The sequence below is a fragment of the Protopterus annectens genome, chromosome 2.part1, assembly GCF_019279795.1.
Source record: "Protopterus annectens isolate FY-2018-M chromosome 2.part1, PAN1.0, whole genome shotgun sequence".
In the NCBI taxonomy this organism is placed as follows: Eukaryota; Metazoa; Chordata; order Ceratodontiformes; family Protopteridae; genus Protopterus; species Protopterus annectens.
In genome coordinates this window covers 616,734,981-616,753,447 of record NC_056729.1, presented here as the reverse complement: position 1 = coordinate 616,753,447, position 18,467 = coordinate 616,734,981, and the positions used below count along the sequence as shown (strand labels likewise).

The window sequence follows — 18,467 nt, the reverse complement described above, 5'->3', positions numbered from 1 at the left end:
ACATGATATTCTCCATGCACAGGAGGCAGGGGTGCATCTTGAGAGTTTTAGACTTCTGGCATTGGGCATTATTAGTACCCTTAGTTTTCTCCATTTTTGTTTCTAGGGCGGTAGGTTTATCATTTGAGCCTTGCCTAAAAAAGGCACTATGGGGTGGCAGAGGCGCTGCCAATATCCGAGGAAGCCCAGGGGTGACAGGTTACCTGCTGACCATCCCTTCGCGAAGCAGCGTGGCTTGTCAAGCATGTCATCCCAGGCAGACAGACATTAGTTCGCCGGGTGACACCAGTATTGTGCATTATTAAAGCTGATCATTTTTGTCTCTGTATTGTGGCATCATTCTTAGGTGAAGGATCCTGCTCGGGGTCAAGGTCATGCGGCCTGGGCTACGCAATCCATACAGAACCACTCTATGTCTCTTTTCATGTAGTCAGGGGAGGTAAGTCTCAAGTCGTTCACGCGGCATGGACAATGACTGAGTCATACTTGTACTTGCTGTCGGGTGACCTGAAGTGCTTCATCGATATGTAGGTTCAGCTGACGGGCTGGCTACTGTGATGCTGTATTCAGTCACAGTGAGTGGGACGTCAGTGTGTCTGACTATGGAGTCACCTATAACAAGTCGTCTGGCATTGTGTTTGGCCTTAAGGGCTGTGACTGTTGCTTTTACTGACTTTGAGAACTTATGTGTGCGTAAATGGCATATGTCTTGAGGTGGCAGTTGCTTAGGTGTATCTGCTTTGGAGGCCTCTGTAGTTTTGGTGGAATTTTTTGATCAGTGCCTCAGTATGTCTTTAATGTGTTTATGTGTTCGTTTTACGGTTGTGATAAGTTCTATGTGAAACTGGGTTTGTGAATTCGTCGCGTGGTTTCTCCCTTCTCCTCCTGTCTGGTCTTGCCGTTCTGGGGTTTGAGAAGGCTCAGCCTCCAGTTTGGCTATATAGTTGCATCTCTCACATGTATTTGTGTTTGTGGGAGTGGGTTGTCTGTGTACATGAGGCAATTGTAGCATTGCCTCAAGATATAGATTCACCAATGAGCAGGAGAGGGGCCCGGCTTATTTGACCCTTGGCACTGAAAAATTAGAAAAAAGTTTGCTGTTAACTGATTCAGAAGGGACCTATAGGGAAATGGGTACTCAAGGGGATTCTAGGCTAATGTAGTACTTTGTTTAGTATACAAGTACTTTACCTATATAAAAATGCTTTAGGAGCAAGTGCTGAGCTTTTGAGATAGAGAATAGACTGTTTAGATTGCAAGTAGAAAAGTTCTAAGGGAAAAATTGAAGAGCAGACTTTACGGAGCCAGAAATAGTTTAACCTTGTTTAACTGGCGCTGCCCGATGGTGCTCTATGGGCAACTCCGCTAAATCACAGCGCTAAAGCGGGCTTTATAGCAGGGGGTTGAAAAGAGGTAGGAATTGACCCAAAATGGCCAATAGACTACAAGTTTCTGGCTGGAACCACTGCTCTAGGGACAAATAGGCTGCTCAGTGCTCCCCACTCCCACTGGTGAACAAAGAAGCTTCCCTTTATCCAAATAAGGATATGGAATAGCACAGGAACCAAGCCAAAGCCCAGAGATCAGCAAACTCTGAAGACTGGACTATTCTAGTTCAGTAAGGCGGGAAAACAAGATTTTTTTTTTTATTTGCAGAAAACAGAGGAAAAACAGACAGTAAATGCTATAAATGCTTTTAAATGGCTAGCGCACTTGAGTGTGTTAGCCTACAAGAACACAAAAGAACCAGCCCCCTACCAGCCACAAGAGATACTACATCGATGAGATGTTTCAGTTTACACAATAGCCTACAAGACAGCAAAGCACTACAGAGACAAAATGAAAGTTTTAAACAGATAAGGATTTGTGAAGATACTGAATAGACAAAGTGCTTTATATATACTAAATTGAAACAGTAATCTGTAAAAAATAATCAAAAAAAATCAAGATACTTATATTTTGTAGCTCAGTTGCAGGACAACTTCTCCAGTCTGCACTGTGTGCAAAGACAGAAACTTCTTTTTTTTTATATAAGAACACAAAAGAACCAGCCCCCACTAGCCAAGAGATAATTACACAGAGGAAATGTTTCAGTTTACACAATAGCCTACAAGATTTTAGTTCCTTATTCTGTTTCTTATAACATTTAGGTGTTTCAGATACAGAATAACTGTTTTATGCAACTATTACATAAAATATAGAAAATAATTTTGTCCTAAAATCTCAGGACATTTGCCATTTTTTCACATTTTTTGCAGGACACAACTGCCCAAAGAGGGACTGTCCCTCGCAAAGTGGGACAGGTGGTAACCTATTATAGACACGACCATTTAACTGGACTCTCAGCAACAAGGCATCGCTTCATTTCAAAACATCTGATAAAGAAATGTAAGAAAACAGTGAAACTGACTGTTACATAACTGGAAGTCTCTTTATAGGAAAGATAAACCGAAAGTTAATTTCCAGCCGCAGGCAGTTTTACTTCTCACTTTACTGAAATCCCCACCAATTTCCAAGAAAGGGAGAGACCAGTGCTGTATCAGATGACAGAAAACTAAGATAACCACCCTGCTTGCTGGGTGTTACTGATCCCACTCAGCCGTTATATAGCTGTAAGCATGTCCATCTTTTCATGCTTTGCAGAGAAGGGCACTGTAGGAAACTGAAAACACTCCGAACAGGTATGAGCTATTTGAATAACAAGGATTTAAGCAAACATTAATTATTTGATTTTACATAACTTTAGCTAGTCAGGAGAATATTCTTTTTATGTATTGCCTTACATCTGAAAGGTAATCAAAACTTTTGCAGAAGAAGGGGATGCACTTTACAGAAATGAGTTAATTGTGAAATACATAATTCGTGTTCTGTTACGGAAATGATACAACTTCAAGTTACAACTTGTATTACGATCGCTGCCTAGATGAGTATTATATTATTCTCTAACTAATGCATGCAAGTGTTAAAGCAGTAGGATAAAATAAAACAAATGCTTGCCATTTAGTTCATTAGGGATTACTAGGCATAAAACAGTGTTTTTCTAACTGCTCATGGAGAGCAGCGTAAGGTAGTAGAAATGGAAATAATTTGTGCGACAATGCTGAAAGATCAATGGGATTAAATAAAGCAGCACCACTGTCACAGCCGCTTTGCTGACAGTGGTACTGGTGACACCCGTTCAGCTATGAATTATGTTTTCTGAGGCAAAGTAGGAAGGCAAAGGAAAATACCTCCGGTCGCAAAAGCAGTGCCGGCCCTTATTTATACAGTTGCGAAAATCCTTGCGACTGTGTAAGTCAGTAGGACCGCTACTGCACTCGCGCACCCGCAACGCCTGCTGATTGCGATTCACGACAGCTTGCTACCGGGGCAACCGATCAGCACCTAACGATCTCGCTTCCCGACAGGTTACTACCGGGAAGCCAGTGCCACCCCCTTCCCCAGGTCATAATAAGTCTCACTTAAACTCGAGATAGTTGTCCTTCCCTTGGAAAAGATACAGAATCAAGCATAGCTCTCAACAGTCCAAAATGAGGAACACTGCCTCCCATAATGTGGAACAAATGGGCAAAATGTGGACCAACTTCTAATAACATAATACCAACTTCAACTGGAAAGGTCACAAGATGATTAAAATGTGTTACCTTATATTAATCGAAAGTTCTTTTGATAAATCTATCTGGTAAGTCATTGAGAACTGAAGTCACTAAATATTGATGGGCAGGTGTGGTGCTGCGGTAACTTCTGTGTGGTGACGCGTGAATGGACGTACCTTCGTTGAAGGTTGTGTGTCAGAGCTGGCAACTCGGCACGTACAAATCTGCTGCCAATCATTAGCGGACCGGAGTTCCGCTGTGTCGACCCCTAACCGGAAAAGCCGAAAGACACAACAACAACAGAAATATCCTTCAGAGGATGCTTGCTGATGCAAATTCTAGTACCCTTCTCTGTTTATCAGAGCGATATTTTAAATCTGTCCCTATTCTGGGGGCCTTTGTCCCCTCATTATATTTGGCTTTGTCCCTGGTTCTTGACCTAAGAAGTGATTGTACCACTGTGGTAAAGAGTCTATATGTCCTAAGGATTACAGTTTCTTTAAGAGTTTCTGGTGGAAAGAAATATCAAAAGCTGATAAATCTAGGAAGACGGTAGAGACTAGGTTTCTGGCATTTCTATGAGTGCTGACAATATTAACAAAATTCAGTAAAGCAGTAGTTGTGCTGTGATGAGGACAGAAGCTGTGTTGCATTGAAGAGGTAAGCTGCTTATCTATTAGATAATTGGTGAGAAGTTGCATATAGGTTCATAAGTAGGTACTAGGATATCTGCCGAGGGCATTTATAAGCCTAGCCAGAGTGTGTTGGCTTTCGCCACCCCATTGATTAAATACATTTTTCATACATCTTTCTAATATTTTTAATAGTGGTGATAAAATCACAATTGGCCGATTCTACCATGTACAGTGGAATAGTTAATTATATTTTCCATAGTGAGGGAAATTTATTTCCAGATATGGATCGATTTTATAAGAATTGAAACTGGAAATGCAATAGCCTCAGCTGCTGTTTTAAGAATTGAAACTGGAATGCAATAACCTCAGCTGCTGTTTTAAGGTATTTGTTATGTAGATTGCCGGGGTAGTTGTAGTAGACTTTTTTGAGGTAATTTTAGATGGTGTCTGTGGTAACTGGTTAGGAGGAGAAATACTGAAGGTTATTTGAGTAGGGACATCAAGAGCTTGATTACTCATCTGATTGGTTAATGACTTACTGGCATTATAAAACTGGTATTGAACTGGCTGCCAGTGGTATTGTTTTGTTTCTGTGTGTTTGGTGTTGGCTGTGTAGCTTGTCCTTTATTTAACACTTTCACCGAAGGGATTATTAGTGTGTATGTTTTGGTTGGTTAAGTAATACGTTTTTTTTCTTATCTTTGGTGGTAAGTTGTTTTGTTAGGTTTCTTAGTTGTATATATATGACAGTAAAGTAGGAGCTGTTGTATTTATTGTCCAGAACTTCCACTCTGTCTCTTTGTATCATGAGTTGTTTAGTTGCTAAGAAAAGCCTTGGGCAGGGTTGGCTTTAACTGTTTTTATTCTGAAGGAAGCTAGTGTGTTTAGAACACCTAGGAAGATTTTACTGAACCCAGAAACAGCATCATCTATGGGGAGAGTCTTTAGTGAATCCCAGTTGAAGATATTTAGTGTATTAATAAAAGTATTTGCATGGAAAGTAGTATAATTTCTTACAAGGCTGTAATGTTGAGTTTTGGAGCTGTTACTTCAGAAATTTATGGTGTGGATTGTTAAGCGATCCCTTAGGCTGTCTGACAGAGCTTCATTGGATAATATTTTATGTGGATAGGATGTTAGGATCCAGTTCAGGGTTAATTGTCAGGCTGTGAGTTTGTTATATCTAGTTGGTGTGGTTGGTAAATTTGGTGAACTTGTAATGATGTATATGATTGGTTGAATTTTCAGACTGTATGGTTTGCCAGTCTATATTAACATCACCCAATATTATAGTTCCATGAGGGATTTTTGAGGAGTCCTAGCAGAGAATGTCTTCCAGTGTTTTAGCATTGTTACCTGGGGGTATGTGCATACCCATGATTGTGACTATTTTGTGAGTATTTAGTTTTAGCATGGTTAGTAGGATTTCTGAATTAGAGAAATTTGGCAAGACATGGTGGAAAGGGATATCTAGTGTGTTTTTGTAGAAAATAAGACACCATCAGATTTTTTTTTGTTGACTCTGATTTAATAATATTATAACCTGTTGGGGCAATTTCCTTATTTTTTGTTTCATAGGTTTGTAGGTAAGTACTAGATTATCTGCCCGAAGGCATTTATAAGCATAGCCAGAATGTGTTGGCTTTCGCCGCCCCCCTAGATTAGTTCCCTGTGCCTCTGTCCAGTAGAGCCACTGAAGTGATCCCCGGGATAAATTTGCTGTTTCCCATTCACTTGTCAAGGTTTCTCTTGAAGAGTGTTTGTGAGCATCTCTGCCTAATGTAGATTGGAATCTTGTTCCAAAGCATGGGAAGTCTCTGGGACAGTAATCTATCCCTCCAGCACGTCCTTTTTATTCTTGTGGTGAGGTTTAAATCCCTAGAGCATGTAGCTCGAGGGTTTATGGTTTTCTTTAGGTGGAGCATGTCCGTCAATTCTAGGTTGGACATGACCTTGTATGTCAGGCAGAGATCACCTCTGAGTAGGCGGTATGCAACCAAGTACAGCCTGAGTTTCTTCAGTCGAGCTGCATAGGGCATCTGTTTGAGGCTGGTGGCGCCAGGTTTTCTGTGGTAACAAAGATATCAGGAGTGTGTAGTGCTATCCATGCATGCACTTCAAGGTGTTTATTATAAATACTTCATAAGCGGGTATGGTATATCTTAAGGGCAAGATGGGACTTTGGGTGAGATGGTAACAATAAAGGAGCTGATGGGGATATACTGTTTGATGCCTGAATATGCTGCATTGGGGCTAGGTTTGTCAGCTGTACAAATGAAAAATCTTTACAGACAAAACAGTAGGTTGCAGTTACTAAATACATGCAGTACACACATTCACACCTAATCTGAGGCTTTATCCTGTTGTTTCTATTAGCTACAATGTCTAATCACACACCAAGTATGTATTCTCAAAAAATGCAAACCACAAACCTGCAGCAGTAGTCATTTTCCTGTCAGTAATTAGTCTCAGTAAACATCACTTTTAACTTGTAATAGACAGAGTCATCACAGTGCCTGAATTGTATCAAGAATGCAATAAGTTCAGATACTGTTTGCACAAATAAAAATCTCTGCAAACCATTTTCACAGAGAAATAAACATTTCCTCCCTGTACTCCATATGGGGGAGATCCACTACAACTCCCAACCAAAATCATACTACAGTGGGGAAAAGAACAACATCAACAATTGTTGAAAGTGATCTTCAGTAATTTTTTTTAGCCTTGCAAATGGCATGCACAAATTGCTTTCAGCAGATTGACTAGCTCTCAGCAAACATATACCATGAGTGCTGGCATATCATTATGACCAGTGATAATCAGATAACTGACACCATGAAATGTATATAAATAACAAATGATAACACATACACCAACCATTGTCACATTATTCATATTAGTCATGGCTGCCACCATATAATTTTGTCCTCCACAAAAAATAAACATATGATACAGGTGCTTTATGTGCAGAAAGAATGCTACCCACAAAGACACTCCACAAATGACAGCCGTGACAGTAAGCTATTCGTTTAAAACTTAACAATGACATAATAAAGCATATGATTGATATAGCAAAAGACAGTAACAGGTTGGTAAAAATATAGGGCCAGGTTCAAAAAGGGTCGCCACCAGCAATAAGCCAAGACAGGCGGGCCCCACCACGGTGATCCTATACAGTCTGTAGTATTACTGTCAAAGGCTGTATCTTTGGTCAGAGTTGTATGCTAATTAGGCATTCTGGGGGACTACCTATGTTAATTACCCATGTGATCTCCCACCGGAAATGCGTCTCTGGCTGCTTTCAGGCCTGTGGGATAAAATCTGTATGGCCTAAATCAAGCCATTTAATTTCAGACTACAGTATTTTTCTTAATGTTAAGCTTAAACCCTTCCCTTCTAGTATTCCCTGTTAACATTTTTTTTATTTTATTTAACATTTGTTGACTGGGAAAGTCCGTCTAGGTTCCACAGATCCTGTTTTCAGCAGAGGCCTGGGGAGAAATGCACCAGAAGCATGTCTTTAGAATGTGGGAGGAATCCGGAGTACCTGGAAGAGACCCACATGAACGCAGGGAGAACATGCAAACTCCGCACAGAAGGCACCCTAGTCAAGGATAGAACCGGAGAATCTCTTGCCGTGAGGTGACAGCATTAACCACTGCACCACTGGATATTTCCTCAGTTACAACAGTACAATCTGATTATATAAATATATATTTCTTTTCTGTCCAGCAAGTCTCACTGTTGATACATTTCTAACACAAGTAACTTTACAAATACATTTTTAACAAAAGCATCTGTACAAATCAGTTTGATATACAAATGGCATAAAATTGTTTACAAAACTCCAGCTAGCTCTGCTGGAAAATGTTACACTACTCTTTCTGGCATAGCAGGCACTACCTCACATCGTCACATTAGGAGTAATTAAAAAAGAAAAATAATTAGCTGCTCAGTCAGGCCATGATATGTAAGTCGTGAACAAAGATGCAGAACTCTCCTGGGTGACATAGGTTCTTGCACAGCCCAAATTACATAAAATTAGTCTAGGTACTCCAGCACTATTGTGATTTCCAGCACTTCTATTGCATACACTATATTTTCCTGTGCACTGTGTCAATTTATACTTGTTCACTTTACCTAAATAAAATGCATCTGCGATGTTTCTGAATCACACCTTCCTCACTCATTTGGATACATTAGCATGTACTCAGGAGTGCTACCTTCTCAGGTCTTGCCTTTGAATCATATCTGCCCTGTGTATGTCTGCAAATTATCCAAATAAGCCTTGTGAACCCCACAAACTGTTTCTGAAGCCTGCTCATTATCTTATATGAACTACATATACCATGCTGATAACAGACAATCCTAAAAAGACCCTACAAAAACCATGAGTAAGTATTTATTATTTACATCAGCAGCAGCCCCGTTGTTCCTATCCTACATGGGTAGGGTCAAGATGTTGTGTCAGCTGTCACATCTCTCGATTTAGAGCCATGATCCTATCTTTTTTGACTGTCAGGCCTGACTGCTGCATGCCTTCTGTTACATAAACCTTCTATCTATTGGCTGGGCACCATTGTCTCCTCTAACCTTTGTACTGTTTCTCTGAAATCTTCTTTACAAAATCTTCTTCTGCCTTCCTACACATGTAACCAAACCATCATAGTCTATCCTCTCTGACCTTCTCTGCACCTGGGGCTACTTTGGCTTCTGCTCTAATGTCCTAATTTTTTTTTTATCTGTCCATCAGTGTACATCACACTACCTATCTTGGGCACTTTGTCTCCATCACATCAAGCATCCTCATTTGCCTTCACTGCCCATGTGTTTGTGCCATGCAAAAGTACTAGATGTGTGACTGTGTTCTACACCCCACATTTCAATTTCTTTGCTATTCTTCTGTGACACACTACCCCTGATGCTTTGCACCAGTCGGCTGCAGTACCTCTGACTCTAGCTTTGACTTTCTCATTCAGACTTCCCATCTTCTCAACCACATCTCCCAGACATGTAAAGCTGTTAACATATTCCACTATTTTCCCTTTTATCTCAGTTTTCACCTTCAGATTTTCTCTATTTGCAGTTATGACCACTGTTTTTGTCGTATTAATTTTCATCCCATGTGTCTTCTGTTTTGCATTCTAGTCCTCTATCATTTGCTGAAGGTCTTGTTTCGAGTCTGCTTGTAATGCCACATCATCTGCATGCAGTAGCTTTATTACCCCCTCCACCTGTTCAGTAATGTAGTCCATCAACAGATTTAAAGAGCCTGGATTTAGTGCTGAACCCTGATAAACACACTTCCTGGGGGATCCCCTCCGTGAGTCCAAACACTGTTCATACTTGCATCATTAGGTCTTTGCACATAGCCTCAACTAATTTTGCCAATTTTTTCTGGGATTTCAGACCATCAAAGGACTGCCCAGATCAGCTTTTTGAGATGTTGTGATATGTTTTCTCCAAATCTAGGAACCTAGTTGAACTCTTTTCTTATCACCAATATCTTCTCCAATGCTGTCTCACTGCAAGCATGTGATCAGTGGTACTGCATTCTGAATTTGAATGGCTCATCCCCATTTTACCTTCTACTACATATACTGCATATTCATTTATCAGTAACCCTCCCCAACACCTTTATGCAGTGTGATAGAGTTTAATACCACTGTGCTGTCAGCATTTGTAAGTGTCCCGTGTTCTTGTATACTGGCACTAAAATACTTATTCTCCAGTCATCTGGGATATGCATTTCTCTCCATACTGCTATGAGTACCTTCAGCAGCCATTTCTCCTCTAATGCACCAAACATCTTGATTATGTCACTAGTGACCTCATCTGACCCTGCTATCACTGACTTCATTTTTTTTAGTGTTGCTCTCATTTCTTCTAGGATTAATTCTTCCTCTTTTATCACAGGCTGTACACAGGGCAGTACAGCTTCTATGGGGTTTTCTTCATTTAGAAGTTTCTTAAAGTATTCCTTCAATCTTCCCTTGATGTTCTCTGGACTAACGTAAAGATTGTTGCTGAAATCCTTTATGAAAAGTGCCTGATGACCATCTTCTTTATCTTTTTGCTTTGGCCTTGCACCTGTATAGAGTTTCCTTATGCCATATGCTGAGTCAGTTACCAGAGATTGGTAAGAGTTTCTCTGGAACCTTGTTCTTTGCAATTTTGACTGGTCTATTAGTCTCTTTGTTAGTCAACCAGTATTCCTTCAAGGTCTGGTCCTTCTTTTCTAGCTCCCACTTTGTCCTGTACTCCATCATTCTTTTGATAAATATCCATTTCTGAAAAAAAACAGGTACCAACAGAACCTACAGAAGGTCTCCAAATGTACACTCATTGCACCTATAGGGTACCTTAAATACAGTCTGAACAAAAATATAAACTGCAGGCTGTTTTCTAAACATGATTCTAATTGTTTCTGCCAGAATGACTCTCTTCTACTGAACTTTATGTACCACATTGATCCTGGTCATTGCTTGAAAGGGTCATAGGGTAAGTCTGCTTACTAGGTTAACAGATATATATCTCTGCAAATTCATCTAAATGTCTCCATTTATAGTAACTGTTTAGGAAGTAATTTCCAAGAGCACAGCTCCCATTTGTTTGCTTTGAATGGTGCCACATGAAATCCTTTCAGGAATTAAGTAATAAACAGATCTGTATAAGAATGAAATACATTGTTTTTTTTTTTTTTTACAGATACTAAAATGTAAAGATCAATTAGTTGCATATATAGTACAACACTCAAGGATGCTGCAACCTGCTACTTGAGACTTCTTCTTCCAGCTTTTCCCAGTTAGGGGTCACCACAGCGGATCACCGTCTGCTCATGACTGGCAGCGGAGTTTTACAGTGTTGAGTTGCCAGCCTGGTGCCCAACCTTCCACAGAAGGCACAAACATGCACGCACTCATGCCTAGGTCCAATTCAGTGTATCCAATCCAACTACAGCATGTCTTTGGGAGGAATCTGGAACACTTGGAGGAAACCCACGCAACCACAAGGAGGACATGCAGACTCCACACAGAAGGCACCCCAGCTGAGGATCGAACCAAAGAACCTCTTGCTGTGAGGCGGCAATGCTAACCGCTGCACCACCGTGGCCGCCCTGTAACCTACTACTTGAGACAATGAATTTTAAATATTTGTCTGTTCAGAGAAGTCTTTCTTCCAAATTAGGACTGTCTTCTTTCAGTGTTATAAAAATACAATTCACAAATACTTTGTATACAACTGTTCTTATATCATTGATCTGAATATCTAATGACATGGGGCAGGATCCATAAATAGCCCTTGGTAGCACAGTAGAAGCTGGTTGTATGGGAAACAGATCTGCCATGGGTCATGTAGTTTACTGCCACTCTGATCAATGACCTATTATTACCTTAGTAGTATAAAAATGTCCTTTGCTAATTTATCCAGCCACTGGCATTTGCTAGACTGTATGATATAGACACTTTTGGTCAGCTAGTAGATGGCTTTGCTACATAGAAGGGCCATCTATAGCAGACATTAAATGATTTTAAGGAGTTTAAGTACTGTGTATATCTACCAGGACGGCCACTCAGATCTTACCTATCTGCCTCATTCACATTCATGCTGCATAGTTGTCCACTCCCCAATACACACACACACACACAGACACACACACACACACACACACACACACACACACACACACACACACACACACAAACACATACATACAGCTTGATCACTTGTTACAATCATTTTCCCAGTGTACATTTCCGGCATTCCTAATTTGCACAGCTTTCAGATCTATTCTGATCAGATTCTTACTGACCTGATTATGAATGCAAACAGCCTACAGAAGGCTAAAGGTTTACATAGTCTGCCCAGCCTTTGCAGCTAGTACCTTACAGCAGTGCATCCTCATTTTCTCTTCTTTCAATCCTTTGACATTAGTTGCAAACTGTAAAAGTGCATTCTATTTCTCTGCCACCTTTTCAAGGAACTAGAATTTCTCACATCAAGAATGAAGTAAGATCCAACTTGCTAATCCTGCCAACTTTTGCTCCTCTTTTGTTTTCTCTTTAGCTTAATCCAACTAAAGTGTTTATGTATGATTCCCCACTCAGCTGCATATGCACAATTTTCTCCCTCTCAAACATGCACTATTTCCCACTAACAGTTCTTACCTTCTTAGTGCACAGTTTCTTCCACAGCACTGAACATGGTTTTCCTACTTGTGAAAATCCTTTGTTAGCGTTCACCCTTCTAACCTTGGCTCTAGATGATTGTCACTGTTGAAGTGACACACCAACCTCATGTGCAAAAATGGGAAAAAGGAGTTGTGGATGGATGGATGGACTGGAGATGAGTGATTTATAAACCTGTTTATGCAGTTGATTTGCATATTTCCAGGGCTGTGCATGGTTGTTACTTCACGAAAGTTCTTCAACTGGATGGGAAACTCCAACAACTGAGCATTATTCATTGCTCATTACTACATGCATGACAAAGGTAAGTAACATCTATCATACTACTCCTTCAGAAGGGACTCACGGAAACAGATAGTTGGTGCCAGAGCCATGGCCTGAAGTTAAATGCCAAAAAATGTATAGTCATACCCTTCGGGAAAAATAAGGTAACCCCAAGCTACCATATAGGTGGCAATCCACTAAGCACAGAAGAGGTTATCAGGGACCTGGGGACCCAGGTTGACAGTGGCCTTTCTTTTGACACTCACGTTGCTAAAGTGGTTAGAAAGACCTTCTACATTGCCCACCTGATCATGAAGGGATTCACATCCAGATCTAGTGAGGTCATTGTTCCCCTGTACTCTTCACTTATCAGACCAATGATCGAGTACAATGCCCCATTCGGGATGTATCTCACCCGACATCTGCAGCAATTGGAGAGACCCCAAAAGTTCCTCACCAAAAGGATAAAGGGACTCCAAAATCTGTCATATGCTGCCAGATTGAAGAAACTCCAGTTCTATTCAGTTGCATACCGTCTGCTCAGAGGTGACATGTGCCTGACATACAAGGCCATGTCCAACCCAGAATTAATGGACATGCTCCACCTCAAAAATCCAAATCCACCAAAACCACTAGAGCAAGCAACTTAAACCTTAGCACGGATATAAATAGGACATGCTGGAGGGATAGATTTATCACTCAGAGACTCCCTATGCTGTGGAATAAAATCCCGGTCCATGTGAGGCAGAGCACCTCGCTGGCACTGTTCAAGAGAAATCTTGACCTGTGGATGGGAGATCGTAGGTTTATCCCGGGAATCATCTCTGTGTCACTGCTGGACAGAGGCACAACAAACTAATGGGCACAGTATTTTTTCATATAAGGGGTGGCGTAAGCCACAAAACTTTGGGCTAGGCTTATAAATGCCTTAGGGCAGATAGCCTAGTATAAACCTATGAACCTATGACAGTGGCAAAGCAGTGCCTGCCACCACCTGTGCATACCCTGAGACCTAGAGATTCTCTAGTCCTGTATATTGTAAGGTAGTATATATCCTTGTATCTGTAAATATGTTTTGTTTATTTTCTATATGATCCTATTCATTCAGGCTGTGCCTGCAAATGGCCCATTTAAATCAATGCACTACTTGGTAAACAAATATGAATAAATAAATAAAATAAAATGAAGCTTATCACTGTAGGGTTGGCTAAACCACCTGAATGTCAGCGATTTACTGGAATAAAGCTGATTGGTAAACTAAACTACTTACCAGCTTCACTATTCACATAGTTCTCTTGAATATGTATGTGAACAGAAGGCCTACTTGCATATTCCTTTCATTAATGATTTCTTGTAATACAAAAGCTGCAAATACTAAAGCATTACAAGATACAACTTCTTTAGAACCCACCACAGTTGTTCTTGTACAATGTACAGATACTGTGAATTCAATGTATAATGATTCAGACCTAACTCATTACTTAGGTATTTGCCTGCTCAAGATATGTACTCATCTAAAATGAATTGGATGGAAGATGAATTTAACCTAGCAGCTCTAAATATTTTGTACTCAAAGCATTCAAAGCTGAAATGAAGCATAGAGGTCACTTTACTGTGTTCATGCCCACATCAGGTAAACAAATGAATCAATATTTTAATATGGCATCATATAAACTACATCAAAACATCACATACATGGTGCAGTTCGGTGAGTATTCACACTTAAAAACACTTCATCTCCTAAGGCCAAAGATCTGTTCAAATACATGTGTCATCACCCTTTAAAGATATTTTCAAACTTAGACACCAAGCTACTGTCTCAAGACCCAGTGAAGAAAAGAATTCCATAAGGTAGGAGCTGTAAATGTAAAAACAAATGCCCTACAGTTTACAGTCTCCAACCAGAAAACTACACCCATAATATCTTAAAACAGTCCATCACCAACAAAATGATAAGGATTGGGGGGGGGGGGGGGGTCAGAAAATCTACTGAACATTTCAGGCCCAAACAGCGCAGGACTATACAGTCAAAACATTCATTCTGACAGAGACCCTCCAACTAACCAACAACCAGTGTAGCTCACCACAGCAGAAGTTATAAGTTCGTTTTCAGAGAATTGAGTCAAAAGCATGCTTATGAAATATGTAGAAACTGCAGGCACTAGAATTCTACACTAAAAAAAGAAAACAAAAGTGATTAGAATAATTCATCTCAGGGCTGTGTGAAAAGCTACAATGGCCCACCTACTAATTATGATGTGGGGGCTACTTCCCATGGCAAAACATAAAAAAAAAAAAACAATTATTGTAAATATCATTATGCTGAAGGAAGTAACTTGGATAAAGGTGTTGCCATTAACACTTGTTTTCTTAATTTATTAGAAATTGTGGGGGATCCACGATGTCCTCCTTTTTCATTTGTTTAGGAAGTATGTTGTACCTTATGGTGCTGAAGGGGGGGCACAGAAGAAGACCTGTACGTCCTTAACTAAGATAATGACATATTGCAATTCCACACACACACACACACACACACACACACACACACAGATACCTCTCAACCGAAATCTGGGCAATGCCTAAAATAATTGGGGGGGGGGGGTAAAGGCCCAATAATAGCAACATATTTTAAATATGGCTCTTATAAATTTAGAAAATTCCTAAAATAATTTGTGTTGGCATGCATTTTCTGAAGGATATGAAGTCTGAAACTCAAATTTATGTCATTATTTAATGACTTCAATCCTCAGTGATTTTTCTAGAACACCATAAATTTTATGAGCAACAGACCAACATTATGAGACAAAAATCTTGACATTCTGCGAAAATCTGGACAGTTGAGAGGTTGACTACATAGGTTCATAGGTAGGTACTAGGCTATCTGCCCGAAGGCATTTATAAGCCTAGTCAGAATGTGTTGGCTTTCACCACCCCCTTAGATTAGTTCTCTGTGCCTCTGTTCAGCAGGGCCACTGAAGTGATCCCCGGGGTAAATTTTCTGTTACCCATCCACTCGTCAAGGTTTCTCTTGAAGAGTGCTAGCAAGAAGCTCTGCCTAATGTAGATTGGAATTTTGTTCCAAAGCATAGAAAGTCTCTGGGACAGGAATCTATTCCTCCAGCACGTCCTATTTATTGTTGTGCTGAGATTTAGATCCCTAGAGCGTGTGGCTCGAGGGGACAAGGTTTTCTTTAGGTGGAGCATGTCCATCAATTGTGGGTTGGACATGGCCTTGTTTGTCAGGAAGAGATCACCTCTAAGCAGCGGTATGCAACAGAGTACAGCTGGAGTTTCTTCAGTCGAGCTGCATAGGGCATCTGTTTGAGGCCAGTGATCCTCTTAGTGAGGTACTTCTGTGGTCTTTCCAGCTGTTGCAGGTGTTTTGTAAGGTACATCCCAAACGGGGCATTGTGCTCTATGATGGGTCTGATGAGTGATGAGAAGAGGGGGCACAATGACCTCTTTTGATCTGGATGCAAACCCTTTTTTGATTAGTTGGGCCACATAGAAGGATTTTCTAACCACTTTGGCAATGTGATTATCAAAGGAGAGATTACTATCTACTTGGGTCCCCAGATCCCTTATTACGTTTTCCGTATTTAGGGGACTACCACCTATGTGGTAGTTTGTGGGTACTTTGTTATTTCCAAAGGGAATAACTATGCACTTTTTGGCATTTCGCTTGAGGCCATTATTTTGACGCCAGGTATCCGTCTCAGTGAGACCCTTTTGGAGGATGTCTGTGCCAGCTGGTGAGTCAATTATAGCTCCTAGTTTGTAGTCGTCTGCGAACTTGGTCAGCCATAGTCCTCCTGTGCTTGTCTGTACCTCTGAGAAGTATATACCGAATAGGAGGGGTCCTAGGACTGAGCCCTGGGGAACGCCACTTGTAACCGGTTTAGAGTCAGACCTAGCTCCTGCAACTCTCGCCATGTGGGTTCTGTCCATGAGCCAATTGGCAACCCATCTTGTGACATACAGGTTTATGTTTAGGCTGGTGAGCTTGTCTATAATACCAGAATGGGGAATGGTGTCAAGGGCCTTTGCAAGGTCTAGGCAGGCTGTGTGTACCACCTTTCCCTCGTCTATAGCCTTGGTAACTGTCTCAAAGAAGTCCACCAGGTTTAGGAGGCAGGATCTGCCCTTAACAAAGCTGAACTGAGTAGGGTCCAGTGTTTGGAGGTTCCCAATGTCTCTGTCAATGAGTTCCATGATGATGTGCTCCATAGCCTTGCAGACCTAGCTAGTCAGGCTTATAGGGCGATAATTCCCGGGGTCTGTTGTAGCTCCACCTTTGTGGAGTAGAATAACCATTGCTCTGCACCATTCTATGGGTACATAGCCTGTGGAGAGGCTGAGTTTGAACAGTGTGTTTAGGTGAGGGGTTAGTTCATCTTTGAGCTCGTGTAGGACTCAGCCTGGGACATTGTCCGGTCCTATTGATGCTGTGTTTTGGGCTTTGGAGAGGGCTATTTTAACCTGAGTGTGATTTCAGGGGTTCTACATTCTTCTCATATGGTTATGGGCCCTTTTAGGGGTGAGGGGGGGTGAAGTTTGCACTGAACCTGTCTGCCAGGATGTTGGCAATATCAGTTGGTTCAGTGTATTTTGTGGCATTCTGCACTAACTCCGAGCAGGTCTGAGCATTGCCACTTAGATTCTTGACATAGCTAAAGAATGCCTTGTGGTTATCTTTGGAGTCCTTGGCAAGTTTTCTTTCAAAGCTCGCCTTGGACGATTTTATGAGGGATCGTAGTTTCTTGCTTATAGTGATCAAGGATGTCTTCCCTTCTTGGGATTTTACTCTTTTCTGTACTAGTTTCCTCCTTCTATTGTATAGCTTGTTTATGGCAGGGGTCCACCAGACTGGTTTCCTTTTCTTGGATGCGTGAGTCTTGGTTTTGCTTGAGAAAGCACGATCCATGCATTCTTGTAGGTGCCTGTAGAATATATTAGTAAAGGATTTTGCAGTTTTTCAGCGTTATCCTTTAGCATGGGGGCTTTGAAACTTTCCACCTCCGTCTTAAGTAACGTGAAGTTTGCTTTTGAAAAGTTTTTCATGGTGGTTTCCTTGTCCGGGGGTGGGGGCGGAATGTGGATATCCAAAGTGATTTGTATATGGTCAGATCTAACAAGCGAGGGGTTGACCTTCAGTGTGGAACACTGGTCGCCCATGTTGGTGATGACCAGGTCCAGTATGTTAAAAAAACAAAAACAATCCAGCACAAAGGAGAAAAGTGCCTAAATCAATTTATTTGTGGCAATTATAGAAACATCATACTCAATATTACTGCAAACCAGTTTCGGCTATATATCCAGCCTTCCTCAGTGCAAAAATAAAAGTCTAGATTACACATCCTGGTATCTTCTTATATATCCAAACATTTAAAGGTGTATGCATGTTCAAACAAATATATATATGCATGTTCCAAAAGATTGGAGATACATGCAAAACAAAATTATAAGTAAGAATGAAAAATATAAATGGAAAATATAAAATATAAAAAATCACAAAGTAAATTCATTGACAAAGAAATGACATATATAACATACTTAAGAGCTGGCTACATATGACTAGAAAATTTCATTTAAGCCAGGTTTGAATAGAGCTCCTAACCTGGTAATCCATGAGGATTCCATATTATTTAGTCTGTCATTCCAGCCTGCTTTTATATTTCTGTGTTTGTCAATCTTGTCAATGATGGTAAATTTGAATTGTGCGGTTTTGTGAATCGTGGTATGTTTATACAATGCATTTGTGATTTTATGGGTTCTAATAGCAC

General features: G+C 40.7%; 1 protein-coding gene across 2 annotated transcripts in view; it reads left to right on the top strand.

The window, feature by feature from the left end:
• Positions 1–2,550: 2,550 nt before the first annotated feature.
• LOC122794164 (avidin-related protein 4/5-like) overlaps positions 2,551–18,467 on the top strand; it is a 262,421-nt gene continuing 246,504 nt past the window's right edge. The window contains exon 1 of one of the 2 annotated variants that reach the window (XM_044062368.1): positions 2,551–2,681. In XM_044062368.1, coding sequence (XP_043918303.1) covers positions 2,633–2,681 — 49 coding nt within the window. In that variant the 5' untranslated portion in view covers positions 2,551–2,632. The remainder of the gene's footprint in view (positions 2,682–18,467) is intronic. The other variant, XM_044062367.1, reaches the window with a different exon arrangement.